This window comes from Planococcus citri, chromosome 1 (genome assembly GCF_950023065.1).
Source record: "Planococcus citri chromosome 1, ihPlaCitr1.1, whole genome shotgun sequence".
Classification (NCBI taxonomy): Eukaryota; Metazoa; Arthropoda; class Insecta; order Hemiptera; family Pseudococcidae; genus Planococcus; species Planococcus citri.
The window spans coordinates 34,020,760-34,037,389 of NC_088677.1; the positions used below are offsets into that span (position 1 = coordinate 34,020,760).

Here is a 16,630-nt window from a genome sequence, read left to right on the forward strand (position 1 = left end):
TAATCAAATGGAAAATTGGAAGTGAAAAATTCTGCGGTTTGTTAGATACAGGGGCAGAAGTAAATTTAATTAGCGAAAGAATGATGCAAGTTATTGAGAAAAGACAAAAAGAATCGATCGAATATGCAATTCCAAAGCATAGGGTAGTAATTACTGTGGCAAATGGGGAAAAAGAAAATACATTCCCATTTTCTGTAAATATTAAAATGTATTTTAAAGATATCGAATGTGTAATTCCATTTTACATCGTAAAAACCCTTCCTTGTGGATTCCTAATTGGTAGAGATACCATGAAATTAGAAAAAATTGGAGCGTCGACGGAAAAAGGTCGTGCAAAATGTAAAAAATTACCAGAAAAAAGGTATAAAAAATTCGTAGCAGACAGTTTACACGCAATACATGGAGTTAAAAAAGTAAAAGTCCACGTATGCGAAGTTGAAGAGAGGTACGAAGAAACGGTGGAAACTCCAAAAAACAGATTCGACCAAATTATTCGACAAATTCGAAATTCAAACCTCACGTACGACCGAAAAATGTATGCCATCGAGCAAATTTCTCCTTACGCTGGAGTTTGGCGAGATGAGGTGGGGTATGATAAAACCGAAGAGTACAAATTAAATTGGAAATTCGATCCAGATTCTGTCGATTGGAAACACCGCAATTTTATACCTAGTAAACACAACGAGCATAAAGTTTTTGAAGAATTAAATAGAATGTTAATAAATGAAATTGCTCGACCTTCTGATTCAAAATATGTTAGCAGTACATTAGTCAGAGAAAAATCTGATGGTAGAGTTCGCATATGTATAGACCCCCCAATTTTGAATATGTTGCTCGAAGATGACCCTAACGAGGCATCAAATTTGGACAAAATTGTACATAGTGGACATGGAGTAAAATACCAATCCACCTTTGATTTCAACTGTGGGTACTGGCAAATGAGAATACACCCAGCTTTTTGGAAATTTTTGGCATTTAAGGTCGATGGCCAGACCTATGAATATATGAGAATGCCTTTTGGAGTTAAAATTGCTGCTGCTTATTTTATTAAAATGCTCAGAAAAATTTTGTATGGTTTAAAAGACCTAGACCTATACGTAGACGATGCCAGAATCAAATCGAAAAATTTTGAAGAACATATTGCAGCAATTGTTGAATTTTTAAAACGTCTACAAGCGGCTGGCTTAACACTCAATGCCGATAAAACAAAATTATTTAAAGAAAAAATCGATCATTTGGGCTATGTACTTGATAAAAATAAAATTGGAAAGCAGCAGATTAAATTGGAAAAATTAGAAAAATTTAGAAATAAATTTTTTTCAAAAAGGAAAAATGGAGTAGTTTTAAAAGAGAAAAAACATATCCAACAGCTAACTGGCTTAACTATGCTATACTCCAAATTTATAAAAAATTACCAAACAATCTTAAGACCAATGACTGACCTACTTGAAAAAGATACCAAGTGGGAATGGGGAGAAAAACATATGCGAGCGTTTGACCAATTGTACGAGGCATTTTGCCAACAGTTTGAACTTACTGCTCCAGATCCAGATCGCGAATTCTTCATTGAAGTGGCCCACGACAATGACACGGTGAATGCGGTCATCTACCAAAAGGACGATGAAAACCGAGACAACATCGTCATGTTCGTCAGTTCATGCCTGAAAAAACACCAAAAAAATTACTCTTTAATTGAAAAAAGAATTTTGGCCCTAATTACTGTATTAAAAAAATGTCAAATTTGGCTAATAGGTCGAAAGGTCAATGTACCTCACAGTATGCAAACAATGGTAAACAAAATACGTTCAGTGGGGCAAATGCATATCAAAGCAGCATACTGGATAACAATTTTGAATAGTTTTAATATCGATTTTTCGATCAAAAAAGACCATAAAAGGTATTTTGACCCTATGCCCCCCGAAGTGACCTTGCATTGCAATTTGATCCAGTATTCTTTTACGCGACAAAAACTTCCCCCCAACCTTAGAAATGCTCTAGAAATGATTGAAGTCCGTCAGGACCTAGATGACAACTTGAGCAAAATTAAAGAAGTCCTGAGGAGCGGGAAAGTGGAGTTAAAAGTAGAGGTACGCGGACAAAAGGCAGTAAACAGCAAAATTAAAAATTTGAAAGACAAATACATAATTAAAAATGGTGTCTTATATCGAAAAGTAAAAAGGCAGGACATGGTGGTCTTACCTGAAAATTTGTTTGCTGAAGTAGTGAACTATCTGCATCACTGGTATGGTCATCTTGGCAGTGCCAGGCTTGCCACCATCTTCGAACGAACATATTATTTCCCCAATGCTAAAAAACACATACAAATATTATTAAATGTGTGCAGAACTTGCAAAACAAATAAAGTTTATGGATTTAAAAAATATCCTCAATATTCTAAAATTGTAGCCAAAGAGGTCGGCGAACTCGTAACAATGGACATTTTTGGTCCATTGCCGAATAGAGAAGGCGGCTCTAAAGCGGTCATTGTTGGCAAGGATATATTTAGCCATTACACTTGGTTCTATGATGCCCCCGACATGACCACCGAACGCTGCACTGATTTATTACTCAGAATTCGCGACGAATTGGCAGCATTGGGGCATAAATTGCAAACTATTACTACTGACAATGGACCCCAATTTATCTCCCAAGAATGGAAAGACACCTGTGAAAAGAATAAAATAAAATGTACACACATTGCACCGTACAATGCTCCAGCTAATTCCTGTGAGCGTACGATGAGAGAATTGGGGACATTGCTCAGAATTGCAATAAATGAGCAATTTGAAGATGAACACCACTACACCCATGAAAATTGGGATAAATATATCCGTGATTCAGAGAAGGTCATGAACCTTCGGCCAACTGAGTTTGGTCTGACCCCAAATGAGATTATTGGGGCATTTAATGAACAACCCAACCCCCAAGTATTTGAAATGCAAGAATATGATTTAGATGGCGAATATTCCAAATTAAGAGAAAAATTGACCAAGATGCTGGATTACATACCGTTCGACAACATTCAAAATGATCGATATATAGAGGACGATGACCTTCTAATTGAAAAAGGGGTCGTTCATATATATACTGATGGGGCATGTACTCGAAATGGTAACGATGATGCGGTTGCTGGCATTGGAATTTGTTTCAAACCTTATGGTAAAAAGAATGTAAGCCATAAATTAAACGTAGAAAAAAATACCAACAATGTAGCTGAATTGACGGCGATTGAATTGGCCATGGAATTAATTTTGAGAAAAACTGATCATAAAAAATTGCAAATTAATACTGATTCTCGATATGCAATCGATACTATAAAAAGAACCGAGCAGTACATTGCAAAAAATTGGAAAAGCAATGGAAAAGAAATTTTGAACAGAGAAATTTTAGAAAAAATTGATAAATTGAAAAAACAATTTGAGCATATCGAGATCAAGTATGTAGAGGGGCATAAGTACGACTATGGAAATGCCATTGCAGACCGTTTGGCTAAGGCTGCTGTGTATGAGGATGAGCTAGAAGTAATTCTACGCGAAAATCCGAATACCAAAATGGAAAAGATAGGTACCTACATCAGACTCAAAAATCACGAAAAAATTATTAAAGATGAACAAGAATTTAACAAAAACGATGACGTAGCAAAAAGAGTAGAGGTCGGTGACCTCGTGATGCTAGACACCCATTGCCAAAGCGATAGCAATAAAATGGTATCCGGTAAACTTTATCCTAAAAGAAAGGGACCCTACGTTATCCTATATAAAATACATACCAACTGTTATAGAGTCCAAAATTATAAATCAACTCAACAAGAAGATAGGCCTATCGCCAACGTACGCCAAATGACCCCATTTGTGAATAAAAAACAATTAAGAATGTTGGAGGATGAAGTTCGTTATAAATCCATCTTTGACGAACGTCCCTTCCAAGAAAGAATTTATGACAGGACCAGATTAACCGAAAGAAAAGAACAGAAAAAAATTGAGGAAAAGATTGATGATGAGCATGCATTTTTTGATATGCTTTTGAAAGAAGAAAGAAGAATGAAAGAATTACAAGAAAGAGCTGAACAAAAATTAAAAGAAGAAGAACTAGCACATAACCATTACAAAGCAACTGGTAAATGGTTATTTAAATTACCAAATAGGGAGCTTGACCCTGTACTGCACGAGCATTTGAAAAATTTGAAAAAAGCTCGAAAACTTTTGATCCAAGAACGCCAAAAACAAATTAGAGAAAAAAGAGAACAAGATCAAAAAATAAAAATTGCTAAAAAAGTCAAAGAAATTCATACCATACTGAGAAGTCAAGATGAGAAAGATTTAGTCTGGTTGCAAAAAGTAAGCGATCAGATTACACAAGATAGGTTACACGAACTTAGTGTTCTGTGCCTATCAACGTGTAAAACAACAGACGCTACCAATGCAGTAAAATCCCACCTCATCCAAAAGGTACTCAGTATGGAACAAGCTAAATCTATCTTTTGTTATTGGGAATAAACTATGAAAAACTCAAACAATGGGAAAAAACCACCTCCCAAGTCCCAATGATAACGTAAACCACCACGAACCGAACGCAGAACGCAACAATGTTGCAGTTGCCTTGTGTCAGTGAAATAGGTACCTACCTAGTAGCTCACATATACGTTTCGTGCAAGTTGAAAAGTGAAAAGTTTTTTTTTACTAATTAATTATTGCAAATAAAGTGTTAAAAAGCGCAATTATTGTTCACATCGTGATTAAAAACTGTTAAAATTACCTCTGAGTAATAAAATTGATTCTTCTTCGCGAAAAAAGCGTGAAAAATTGCTCAGCACCGAAATCTGCATCGTGAAAACGTGCTCGCCAAATTGGGTTCCAATCCTACGTGTTAATTCTGGAAAAAGAACTCAATTAGTTCTATAAGCTGATCAATTCGTCGAATAAATCTACAAGGTAAAGCTAATAACCATCTAATTTTAAAAATAATTCAATTAAAAATAAAAAACTTACCAAATAAAACGTGATCGATAAAACGTGGCTTGTAATTTTCTGTTGCTAGTATGGACGACGAAGCGAACAATAACCAATCGTTAAATGTATCGCCGGTAAATGAACGGGAAAAATCACCGTCACCGTATCAAGAGTCTAAAAAAGCTGACGCGCAATCGTCGTCCTCTTCTTCTTCTTCTTCGTCGAGTTCGTCGTCGTCGTCATCATCGTCGTCGTCCTCTTCGTCGAACCGATCGTCGTCGTCACCGTCGAAATCTCCAAGCTCGACATCATTATCCGAGCCAGATGAAACCGACGAGATAGCAGCCAAGCAACTCGAAGACAAGCTTTTGAAATCCGAGACCGACGATTCGCCCCAAAACACGCCGCCGATCCGCCGCCATTCGATGCAAATCGCTGGTGCTTCTTTCGAAGAGATACCCGTCGTCGAGAACGAAGGTAAGGTTTCTGAATTTAAAATACCTAAAATCATCGGTACCTCTCCTCTGAAAAAACGTAAAAACAAATCTAAATTAGCATCACCGGTGAAAAAACGTAAAATATCTAAAAAAGTGAAAAAATCTTCAAAGAAAACAAAACCAAACTCACCCAAATCAACTAAAAAGAAGTCTAAGCGCACCAAAAAAGCGAAGCGCAACGAGAAACAATCGAAAGCCACCGAGAAAAAATCCGAACCAACGACAAAAGCAACCGCCAAAACTGCTAAACCTCCGAAGTCACCAGTACCATTGCCGAAGGTATCTGCCAAAAATGTCTCGCCGTCGTTAACTGCAAACCAGAACAAACACGTCGAATCATTGTTCGACTCCGACGATGATAAAATACAACAGCGACCGGTGAAATCGTCGTCAGTGTATTCGCCACCAAGTTTCACTTCATCTGAAACAGAAAGAAACGAACGGTCATTAAGATTAAAAGCACTCGAATTTAAAACGAAGTATGATTCATTAAAAGAGAAATTTGAATCATTAATGAGGAAAAACAACGACCTCAAAGACCGAAATGAGGAACTGAAAAAAACTCTAGTTCCAACGGATAAGAAAATTCGTTTGCCAACTCGAAACTGGACCTACAATTTCGAAGAAAACAAATTGTATTGGAGACACATGCTAGTACTGGGCAACGGAGTGTTAGGTGCAGTAGCAAATTACGTAAAGCACGATATGGCCGGATATGTGGCGCCAAAATCAACGTTGGAAAGTTTCCTTGATAACTGCCCACCTACGACCGAGAAACATTATTATATTGAGTGTGGTTTTGAAGATTTTCAAAATCGAAACCGGTTACCCGAAGAAGTAGCCGAAGAAGTGAAAAAATTTGTCGACGGATTAAAACCGAACGTTGAACTTACGCGTATTTCTCTGGTACCCTATGTGGGTGATTTTGAAATTGATGCTAAGATCAAAAAATACAATTCAATTCTAATCGAGTGGGGAAAATCCTCCGAAAGGGTAGAATGTTGCGAAAGAATTAAAATTGCGACCGAGGACTTTAGAGGAGGAAGATGGCACCGTACAAAAAGTGGCTACTACGTACCTTCCAACGACTTAGTCGAATACTTGTTTCGCGAGCTCGAACTGGCTACCGGAAAAAAGTTGGCTCCATCGTCAGAATCTTCGGAAAATAACTCGGCTGAAAAATCGGTAAAAATAAAATTCAAAATTAGTATCAAAAAATTAACCATTAAAATAAGATAGGTACCTACCTAAGCCTAACATCTCGGGTAAACTGGTAAAAAATTAAGAAAAAAATCTAACAAATAGGTACCTACTAACATGCGAAAAATACGACGAAAAATGTTCTAATTAAAAATCTTATATTTACCTAGCGACAGCCACCGAAATACGATCACCCAAAGCCAAAGCAAAGGCACCAAATGCCCAGGGGGCAAGGTCAACGACCACTGAAGCGAAAGTTCAAGCCAAACATGGGCAACAGGTTCAGACAGCCCAATCGCCAGCAAACCAACCATCAGGGTTATCAGCAAAATGCAGGCAATCGGTATCCGCCTGACCAATATCGCGAATCGTATAATCAACCACCGCCACAAAATTATGCCGAGTACCCTCGGGGGTCGAGCTATCCAAATCGTGCATCACGCAGGTCAAGAAGACCTCGCAGAACCTATTAAACAAAAAGAAGTAAATAGGTAAAAGAAAGAAAAAAGTAATAAGCACGAAAAACATCGAAAAAAGTAACCTACTCATTTGCTTGCAAAATACTCATCTCATTACCATATTACAAACAAATAATTAATGCACGAATCAATAGTAATAATCACATCTCATTTATTCATAATTAACCAATAATTACACTACACACTAAAAAAGAAAAAAAACTCATCTCGCCTAATGCTAATTTGATTAGAAAAATCATACACAAAGTTCATTTTAAATTGTGCAAAATAATTAAAAAGTAAAATCAACTCACGATGAATGTGGTTTTTTCTGTTTCAGACCAAGAAATGGTACGGGTGCACGTCATTACACCTCCGGTGACGGTGAATGTGGTGACAATAATTAACCGTTCTTTCACGGTATTATCGCAGCGAACAATTCCAGCAAGGCACAAGGTCGAAGTATTTCCGGCGGATTTCGTGCTAGAAAAACTCCTGGAAGATGATTAAAAAACAAGAAACCACTGTGATATTAATTATAAGAACTCGTACCAAATAAAACGACAAAAAACGATAAATAGTATTGTACCTGTTATTTATGCGTAAAAAACACCTCGCAAAAACGCTCGAAGAAGAAAAAGGCAAAATCCAAAATCATTTCATCGTAACGTTCGACCAAAGTAACCGTAGATACCGAGCAAAAATCAAAATTCAATTCTGTAACAAAAAATAAAAACACTCAAAAAACTCTGGTATCGAAAGAAATAGAAATAGCATGAGAGGGAAAGAGTGAACTTACCAAATAAATTGAGAAAAGTCTTCGGTTCCAAATTGAACTATGGAAATTATCACCATTTGAAGTAGGAGGTAGACCTACGACATACGTGTACCTCTAGTACGGTTATTGACCGGATACGGACGTTAATAACCACGAGGAGGATACACTGATTTGTTCAACGGATAATACTTTTATAACAAATCAAAACCCATGTACAGAATAATACGTTTATTATAATTAATATCTGTACAATTACATAAACATACATGTATTATTCTCTTCAGCGTTACTCAATAAGACCGACACCAATTATTCTCATTACCGTTCTCGGCTCGAAGCACTGGACGGATTTAGGAATAGTAGCATCAGATCACAAGAGCCAACACTGGGCAACTTTTGGTAGCCCAGCTTCTTCTATATATATTGATCGGATACGTAACTCATCTGCGAGAAGCGTTCCGGCGCAGTACGTAGCGGTTCCCTGCACGCCCCCTACCCACTACATTGCCCCCCGAGCCGTCCAAGGGGTCACCTTGAATCGGCGCGGAAACCACGCAGCGGGGGAAGGGGGGTGCCACCGATCCTACTTTTCAATCAGAGGCCGGATGGCCAAAGATTTACAAGTAGGGCGTACTTTCCCTAGACCAATTTTTACAACAAATATCGAAAGATGGAGAGACTCGGTTCAAAGAACCCCCTACTTTAATTCTAATTTCATTAAAACAATAAAAAATTCTTAATACTAAGTATAAAATAACAAAAAATTGGCAAAAACGCCGGTCAATTAAAAAAAATGAAAAACATTACAACATAGTTAAAAATATCGACTGTACACAGCGCTATAGTAGCGTCACGAAAAAAAATGAAGGTTGGCAGCAGTGGCCGAAAATCAAACAACAACAGCATCGTGTTTGTAAACACGACGACGGTAAAAAATGGTTGACAATTCCAGAATTTACAATTTTTTATTAAATTTTGAGTTTTTTACCCTACAAATTCTCGCTTAAATGCGGTAACTGCAAAGGACGATGTTGTCGACGATGTTTTTCGACGCTGGATACGATGACCGGTAAGTCTTCTCTTCGTAGCAACTGCTACTTTATACACACTTTTTTAGATGGATTTTCAAGATCTCATCTTTCTTACTCTGGTTTGTTTTTCAATTTTTTAGGCCACTCAATCGCATATTTCAGGATGACTCATCTCACTACTCATTGCTGCTGGTAAGTACTACATCTCACACTTATTATTGTTTTACTATTTTTTACTAAGATTATTTCATTTTACTTTACAGGTATTTTATCAATGGTGATAATTTCCATAGTTCAATTTGGAACCGAAGACTTTTCTCAATTTATTTGGTAAGTTCACTCTTTCCCTCTCATGCTATTTCTATTTCTTTCGATACCAGAGTTTTTTTGAGTGTTTTTATTTTTTGTTACAGAATTGAATTTTGTTTTTTGCTCGGTATCTACGGTTACTTTGGTCGAACGTTACGATGAAATGATTTTGGATTTTGCCTTTTTCTTCTTCGAGCGTTTTTGCGAGGTGTTTTTTACGCATAAATAACAGGTACAATACTATTTATCGTTTTTTGTCGTTTTATTTGGTACGAGTTCTTATAATTAATATCACAGTGGTTTCTTGTTTTTTAATCATCTTCCAGGAGTTTTTCTAGCACGAAATCCGCCGGAAATACTTCGACCTTGTGCCTTGCTGGAATTGTTCGCTGCGATAATACCGTGAAAGAACGGTTAATTATTGTCACCACATTCACCGTCACCGGAGGTGTAATGACGTGCACCCGTACCATTTCTTGGTCTGAAACAGAAAAAACCACATTCATCGTGAGTTGATTTTACTTTTTAATTATTTTGCACAATTTAAAATGAACTTTGTGTATGATTTTTCTAATCAAATTAGCATTAGGCGAGATGAGTTTTTTTTCTTTTTTAGTGTGTAGTGTAATTATTGGTTAATTATGAATAAATGAGATGTGATTATTACTATTGATTCGTGCATTAATTATTTGTTTGTAATATGGTAATGAGATGAGTATTTTGCAAGCAAATGAGTAGGTTACTTTTTTCGATGTTTTTCGTGCTTATTACTTTTTTCTTTCTTTTACCTATTTACTTCTTTTTGTTTAATAGGTTCTGCGAGGTCTTCTTGACCTGCGTGATGCACGATTTGGATAGCTCGACCCCCGAGGGTACTCGGCATAATTTTGTGGCGGTGGTTGATTATACGATTCGCGATATTGGTCAGGCGGATACCGATTGCCTGCATTTTGCTGATAACCCTGATGGTTGGTTTGCTGGCGATTGGGCTGTCTGAACCTGTTGCCCATGTTTGGCTTGAACTTTCGCTTCAGTGGTCGTTGACCTTGCCCCCTGGGCATTTGGTGCCTTTGCTTTGGCTTTGGGTGATCGTATTTCGGTGGCTGTCGCTAGGTAAATATAAGATTTTTAATTAGAACATTTTTCGTCGTATTTTTCGCATGTTAGTAGGTACCTATTTGTTAGATTTTTTTCTTAATTTTTTACCAGTTTACCCGAGATGTTAGGCTTAGGTAGGTACCTATCTTATTTTAATGGTTAATTTTTTGATACTAATTTTGAATTTTATTTTTACCGATTTTTCAGCCGAGTTATTTTCCGAAGATTCTGACGATGGAGCCAACTTTTTTCCGGTAGCCAGTTCGAGCTCGCGAAACAAGTATTCGACTAAGTCGTTGGAAGGTACGTAGTAGCCACTTTTTGTACGGTGCCATCTTCCTCCTCTAAAGTCCTCGGTCGCAATTTTAATTCTTTCGCAACATTCTACCCTTTCGGAGGATTTTCCCCACTCGATTAGAATTGAATTGTATTTTTTGATCTTAGCATCAATTTCAAAATCACCCACATAGGGTACCAGAGAAATACGCGTAAGTTCAACGTTCGGTTTTAATCCGTCGACAAATTTTTTCACTTCTTCGGCTACTTCTTCGGGTAACCGGTTTCGATTTTGAAAATCTTCAAAACCACACTCAATATAATAATGTTTCTCGGTCGTAGGTGGGCAGTTATCAAGGAAACTTTCCAACGTTGATTTTGGCGCCACATATCCGGCCATATTATGCTTTACGTAATTTGCTACTGCACCTAACACTCCGTTGCCCAGTACTAGCCTGTGTCTCCAATACAGTTTGTTTTCTTCGAAATTGTAGGTCCAGTTTCGAGTTGGCAAACGAATTTTCTTATCCGTTGGAACTAGAGTTTTTTTCAGTTCCTCATTTCGGTCTTTGAGGTCGTTGTTTTTCCTCATTAATGATTCAAATTTCTCTTTTAATGAATCATACTTCGTTTTAAATTCGAGTGCTTTTAATCTTAATGACCGTTCGTTTCTTTCTGTTTCAGATGAAGTGAAACTTGGTGGCGAATACACTGACGACGATTTCACCGGTCGCTGTTGTATTTTATCATCGTCGGAGTCGAACAATGATTCGACGTGTTTGTTCTGGTTTGCAGTTAACGACGGCGAGACATTTTTGGCAGATACCTTCGGCAATGGTACTGGTGACTTCGGAGGTTTAGCAGTTTTGGCGGTTGCTTTTGTCGTTGGTTCGGATTTTTTCTCGGTGGCTTTCGATTGTTTCTCGTTGCGCTTCGCTTTTTTGGTGCGCTTAGACTTCTTTTTAGTTGATTTGGGTGAGTTTGGTTTTGTTTTCTTTGAAGATTTTTTCACTTTTTTAGATATTTTACGTTTTTTCACCGGTGATGCTAATTTAGATTTGTTTTTACGTTTTTTCAGAGGAGAGGTACCGATGATTTTAGGTATTTTAAATTCAGAAACCTTACCTTCGTTCTCGACGACGGGTATCTCTTCGAAAGAAGCACCAGCGATTTGCATCGAATGGCGGCGGATCGGCGGCGTGTTTTGGGGCGAATCGTCGGTCTCGGATTTCAAAAGCTTGTCTTCGAGTTGCTTGGCTGCTATCTCGTCGGTTTCATCTGGCTCGGATAATGATGTCGAGCTTGGAGATTTCGACGGTGACGACGACGATCGGTTCGACGAAGAGGACGACGACGATGATGACGACGACGACGAACTCGACGAAGAAGAAGAAGAAGAGGACGACGATTGCGCGTCAGCTTTTTTAGACTCTTGATACGGTGACGGTGATTTTTCCCGTTCATTTACCGGCGATACATTTAACGATTGGTTATTGTTCGCTTCGTCGTCCATACTAGCAACAGAAAATTACAAGCCACGTTTTATCGATCACGTTTTATTTGGTAAGTTTTTTATTTTTAATTGAATTATTTTTAAAATTAGATGGTTATTAGCTTTACCTTGTAGATTTATTCGACGAATTGATCAGCTTATAGAACTAATTGAGTTCTTTTTCCAGAATTAACACGTAGGATTGGAACCCAATTTGGCGAGCACGTTTTCACGATGCAGATTTCGGTGCTGAGCAATTTTTCACGCTTTTTTCGCGAAGAAGAATCAATTTTATTACTCAGAGGTAATTTTAACAGTTTTTAATCACGATGTGAACAATAATTGCGCTTTTTAACACTTTATTTGCAATAATTAATTAGTAAAAAAAAACTTTTCACTTTTCAACTTGCACGAAACGTATATGTGAGCTACTAGGTAGGTACCTATTTCACTGACACAAGGCAACTGCAACATTGTTGCGTTCTGCGTTCGGTTCGTGGTGGTTTACGTTATCATTGGGACTTGGGAGGTGGTTTTTTCCCATTGTTTGAGTTTTTCATAGTTTATTCCCAATAACAAAAGATAGATTTAGCTTGTTCCATACTGAGTACCTTTTGGATGAGGTGGGATTTTACTGCATTGGTAGCGTCTGTTGTTTTACACGTTGATAGGCACAGAACACTAAGTTCGTGTAACCTATCTTGTGTAATCTGATCGCTTACTTTTTGCAACCAGACTAAATCTTTCTCATCTTGACTTCTCAGTATGGTATGAATTTCTTTGACTTTTTTAGCAATTTTTATTTTTTGATCTTGTTCTCTTTTTTCTCTAATTTGTTTTTGGCGTTCTTGGATCAAAAGTTTTCGAGCTTTTTTCAAATTTTTCAAATGCTCGTGCAGTACAGGGTCAAGCTCCCTATTTGGTAATTTAAATAACCATTTACCAGTTGCTTTGTAATGGTTATGTGCTAGTTCTTCTTCTTTTAATTTTTGTTCAGCTCTTTCTTGTAATTCTTTCATTCTTCTTTCTTCTTTCAAAAGCATATCAAAAAATGCATGCTCATCATCAATCTTTTCCTCAATTTTTTTCTGTTCTTTTCTTTCGGTTAATCTGGTCCTGTCATAAATTCTTTCTTGGAAGGGACGTTCGTCAAAGATGGATTTATAACGAACTTCATCCTCCAACATTCTTAATTGTTTTTTATTCACAAATGGGGTCATTTGGCGTACGTTGGCGATAGGCCTATCTTCTTGTTGAGTTGATTTATAATTTTGGACTCTATAACAGTTGGTATGTATTTTATATAGGATAACGTAGGGTCCCTTTCTTTTAGGATAAAGTTTACCGGATACCATTTTATTGCTATCGCTTTGGCAATGGGTGTCTAGCATCACGAGGTCACCGACCTCTACTCTTTTTGCTACGTCATCGTTTTTGTTAAATTCTTGTTCATCTTTAATAATTTTTTCGTGATTTTTGAGTCTGATGTAGGTACCTATCTTTTCCATTTTGGTATTCGGATTTTCGCGTAGAATTACTTCTAGCTCATCCTCATACACAGCAGCCTTAGCCAAACGGTCTGCAATGGCATTTCCATAGTCGTACTTATGCCCCTCTACATACTTGATCTCGATATGCTCAAATTGTTTTTTCAATTTATCAATTTTTTCTAAAATTTCTCTGTTCAAAATTTCTTTTCCATTGCTTTTCCAATTTTTTGCAATGTACTGCTCGGTTCTTTTTATAGTATCGATTGCATATCGAGAATCAGTATTAATTTGCAATTTTTTATGATCAGTTTTTCTCAAAATTAATTCCATGGCCAATTCAATCGCCGTCAATTCAGCTACATTGTTGGTATTTTTTTCTACGTTTAATTTATGGCTTACATTCTTTTTACCATAAGGTTTGAAACAAATTCCAATGCCAGCAACCGCATCATCGTTACCATTTCGAGTACATGCCCCATCAGTATATATATGAACGACCCCTTTTTCAATTAGAAGGTCATCGTCCTCTATATATCGATCATTTTGAATGTTGTCGAACGGTATGTAATCCAGCATCTTGGTCAATTTTTCTCTTAATTTGGAATATTCGCCATCTAAATCATATTCTTGCATTTCAAATACTTGGGGGTTGGGTTGTTCATTAAATGCCCCAATAATCTCATTTGGGGTCAGACCAAACTCAGTTGGCCGAAGGTTCATGACCTTCTCTGAATCACGGATATATTTATCCCAATTTTCATGGGTGTAGTGGTGTTCATCTTCAAATTGCTCATTTATTGCAATTCTGAGCAATGTCCCCAATTCTCTCATCGTACGCTCACAGGAATTAGCTGGAGCATTGTACGGTGCAATGTGTGTACATTTTATTTTATTCTTTTCACAGGTGTCTTTCCATTCTTGGGAGATAAATTGGGGTCCATTGTCAGTAGTAATAGTTTGCAATTTATGCCCCAATGCTGCCAATTCGTCGCGAATTCTGAGTAATAAATCAGTGCAGCGTTCGGTGGTCATGTCGGGGGCATCATAGAACCAAGTGTAATGGCTAAATATATCCTTGCCAACAATGACCGCTTTAGAGCCGCCTTCTCTATTCGGCAATGGACCAAAAATGTCCATTGTTACGAGTTCGCCGACCTCTTTGGCTACAATTTTAGAATATTGAGGATATTTTTTAAATCCATAAACTTTATTTGTTTTGCAAGTTCTGCACACATTTAATAATATTTGTATGTGTTTTTTAGCATTGGGGAAATAATATGTTCGTTCGAAGATGGTGGCAAGCCTGGCACTGCCAAGATGACCATACCAGTGATGCAGATAGTTCACTACTTCAGCAAACAAATTTTCAGGTAAGACCACCATGTCCTGCCTTTTTACTTTTCGATATAAGACACCATTTTTAATTATGTATTTGTCTTTCAAATTTTTAATTTTGCTGTTTACTGCCTTTTGTCCGCGTACCTCTACTTTTAACTCCACTTTCCCGCTCCTCAGGACTTCTTTAATTTTGCTCAAGTTGTCATCTAGGTCCTGACGGACTTCAATCATTTCTAGAGCATTTCTAAGGTTGGGGGGAAGTTTTTGTCGCGTAAAAGAATACTGGATCAAATTGCAATGCAAGGTCACTTCGGGGGGCATAGGGTCAAAATACCTTTTATGGTCTTTTTTGATCGAAAAATCGATATTAAAACTATTCAAAATTGTTATCCAGTATGCTGCTTTGATATGCATTTGCCCCACTGAACGTATTTTGTTTACCATTGTTTGCATACTGTGAGGTACATTGACCTTTCGACCTATTAGCCAAATTTGACATTTTTTTAATACAGTAATTAGGGCCAAAATTCTTTTTTCAATTAAAGAGTAATTTTTTTGGTGTTTTTTCAGGCATGAACTGACGAACATGACGATGTTGTCTCGGTTTTCATCGTCCTTTTGGTAGATGACCGCATTCACCGTGTCATTGTCGTGGGCCACTTCAATGAAGAATTCGCGATCTGGATCTGGAGCAGTAAGTTCAAACTGTTGGCAAAATGCCTCGTACAATTGGTCAAACGCTCGCATATGTTTTTCTCCCCATTCCCACTTGGTATCTTTTTCAAGTAGGTCAGTCATTGGTCTTAAGATTGTTTGGTAATTTTTTATAAATTTGGAGTATAGCATAGTTAAGCCAGTTAGCTGTTGGATATGTTTTTTCTCTTTTAAAACTACTCCATTTTTCCTTTTTGAAAAAAATTTATTTCTAAATTTTTCTAATTTTTCCAATTTAATCTGCTGCTTTCCAATTTTATTTTTATCAAGTACATAGCCCAAATGATCGATTTTTTCTTTAAATAATTTTGTTTTATCGGCATTGAGTGTTAAGCCAGCCGCTTGTAGACGTTTTAAAAATTCAACAATTGCTGCAATATGTTCTTCAAAATTTTTCGATTTGATTCTGGCATCGTCTACGTATAGGTCTAGGTCTTTTAAACCATACAAAATTTTTCTGAGCATTTTAATAAAATAAGCAGCAGCAATTTTAACTCCAAAAGGCATTCTCATATATTCATAGGTCTGGCCATCGACCTTAAATGCCAAAAATTTCCAAAAAGCTGGGTGTATTCTCATTTGCCAGTACCCACAGTTGAAATCAAAGGTGGATTGGTATTTTACTCCATGTCCACTATGTACAATTTTGTCCAAATTTGATGCCTCGTTAGGGTCATCTTCGAGCAACATATTCAAAATTGGGGGGTCTATACATATGCGAACTCTACCATCAGATTTTTCTCTGACTAATGTACTGCTAACATATTTTGAATCAGAAGGTCGAGCAATTTCATTTATTAACATTCTATTTAATTCTTCAAAAACTTTATGCTCGTTGTGTTTACTAGGTATAAAATTGCGGTGTTTCCAATCGACAGAATCTGGATCGAATTTCCAATTTAATTTGTACTCTTCGGTTTTATCATACCCCACCTCATCTCGCCAAACTCCAGCGTAAGGAGAAATTTGCTCGATGGCATACATTTTTCGGTCGTACGTG

General features: G+C 37.1%; 2 protein-coding genes and 4 long non-coding RNA genes across 6 annotated transcripts; 4 read left to right on the forward strand and 2 right to left on the reverse strand.

The window, feature by feature from the left end:
- The first annotated feature begins 5,038 nt into the window (after positions 1-5,038).
- On the forward strand, positions 5,039-6,685 carry LOC135834553 (uncharacterized protein DDB_G0271670-like). Its single transcript, XM_065348481.1, has one exon. It carries the CDS (start codon positions 5,039-5,041, stop codon positions 6,683-6,685), a length of 1,647 nt encoding a protein of 548 aa, XP_065204553.1.
- Positions 6,686-6,995: 310 nt separating this feature from the next.
- LOC135831552 (uncharacterized) lies at positions 6,996-8,495 on the reverse strand. The gene is made up of 4 exons (XR_010556193.1): positions 7,904-8,495; positions 7,694-7,821; positions 7,419-7,599; positions 6,996-7,112 (listed from the first exon to the last, which is right to left on the reverse strand). It is a non-coding gene; the product is annotated as an uncharacterized LOC135831552 (long non-coding RNA).
- On the forward strand, positions 7,009-7,891 carry LOC135831555 (uncharacterized). Its single transcript, XR_010556196.1, has 2 exons — positions 7,009-7,137; positions 7,445-7,891. It is a non-coding gene; the product is annotated as an uncharacterized LOC135831555 (long non-coding RNA).
- Positions 8,496-8,756: 261 nt separating the features above from the next.
- On the forward strand, positions 8,757-9,254 carry LOC135831551 (uncharacterized). Its single transcript, XR_010556192.1, has 3 exons — positions 8,757-8,951; positions 9,054-9,105; positions 9,177-9,254. It is a non-coding gene; the product is annotated as an uncharacterized LOC135831551 (long non-coding RNA).
- Positions 9,255-9,325: 71 nt separating this feature from the next.
- LOC135831553 (uncharacterized) lies at positions 9,326-10,177 on the forward strand. The gene is made up of 3 exons (XR_010556194.1): positions 9,326-9,454; positions 9,549-9,729; positions 10,036-10,177. It is a non-coding gene; the product is annotated as an uncharacterized LOC135831553 (long non-coding RNA).
- A 285-nt stretch (positions 10,178-10,462) lies between these two features.
- LOC135834567 (uncharacterized protein DDB_G0271670-like) lies at positions 10,463-12,109 on the reverse strand. Its single transcript, XM_065348487.1, has one exon. It carries the CDS (start codon positions 12,107-12,109, stop codon positions 10,463-10,465), a length of 1,647 nt encoding a protein of 548 aa, XP_065204559.1.
- Positions 12,110-16,630: the final 4,521 nt, after the last annotated feature.

Bases quoted from the DNA above. Each gene is read 5' to 3' on its own strand.
- LOC135834553 (XM_065348481.1), top strand. From the start codon at position 5,039: ATGGACGACGAAGCGAACAATAACCAATCGTTAAATGTATCGCCGGTA.
- LOC135834567 (XM_065348487.1), bottom strand. From the start codon at position 12,109: ATGGACGACGAAGCGAACAATAACCAATCGTTAAATGTATCGCCGGTA.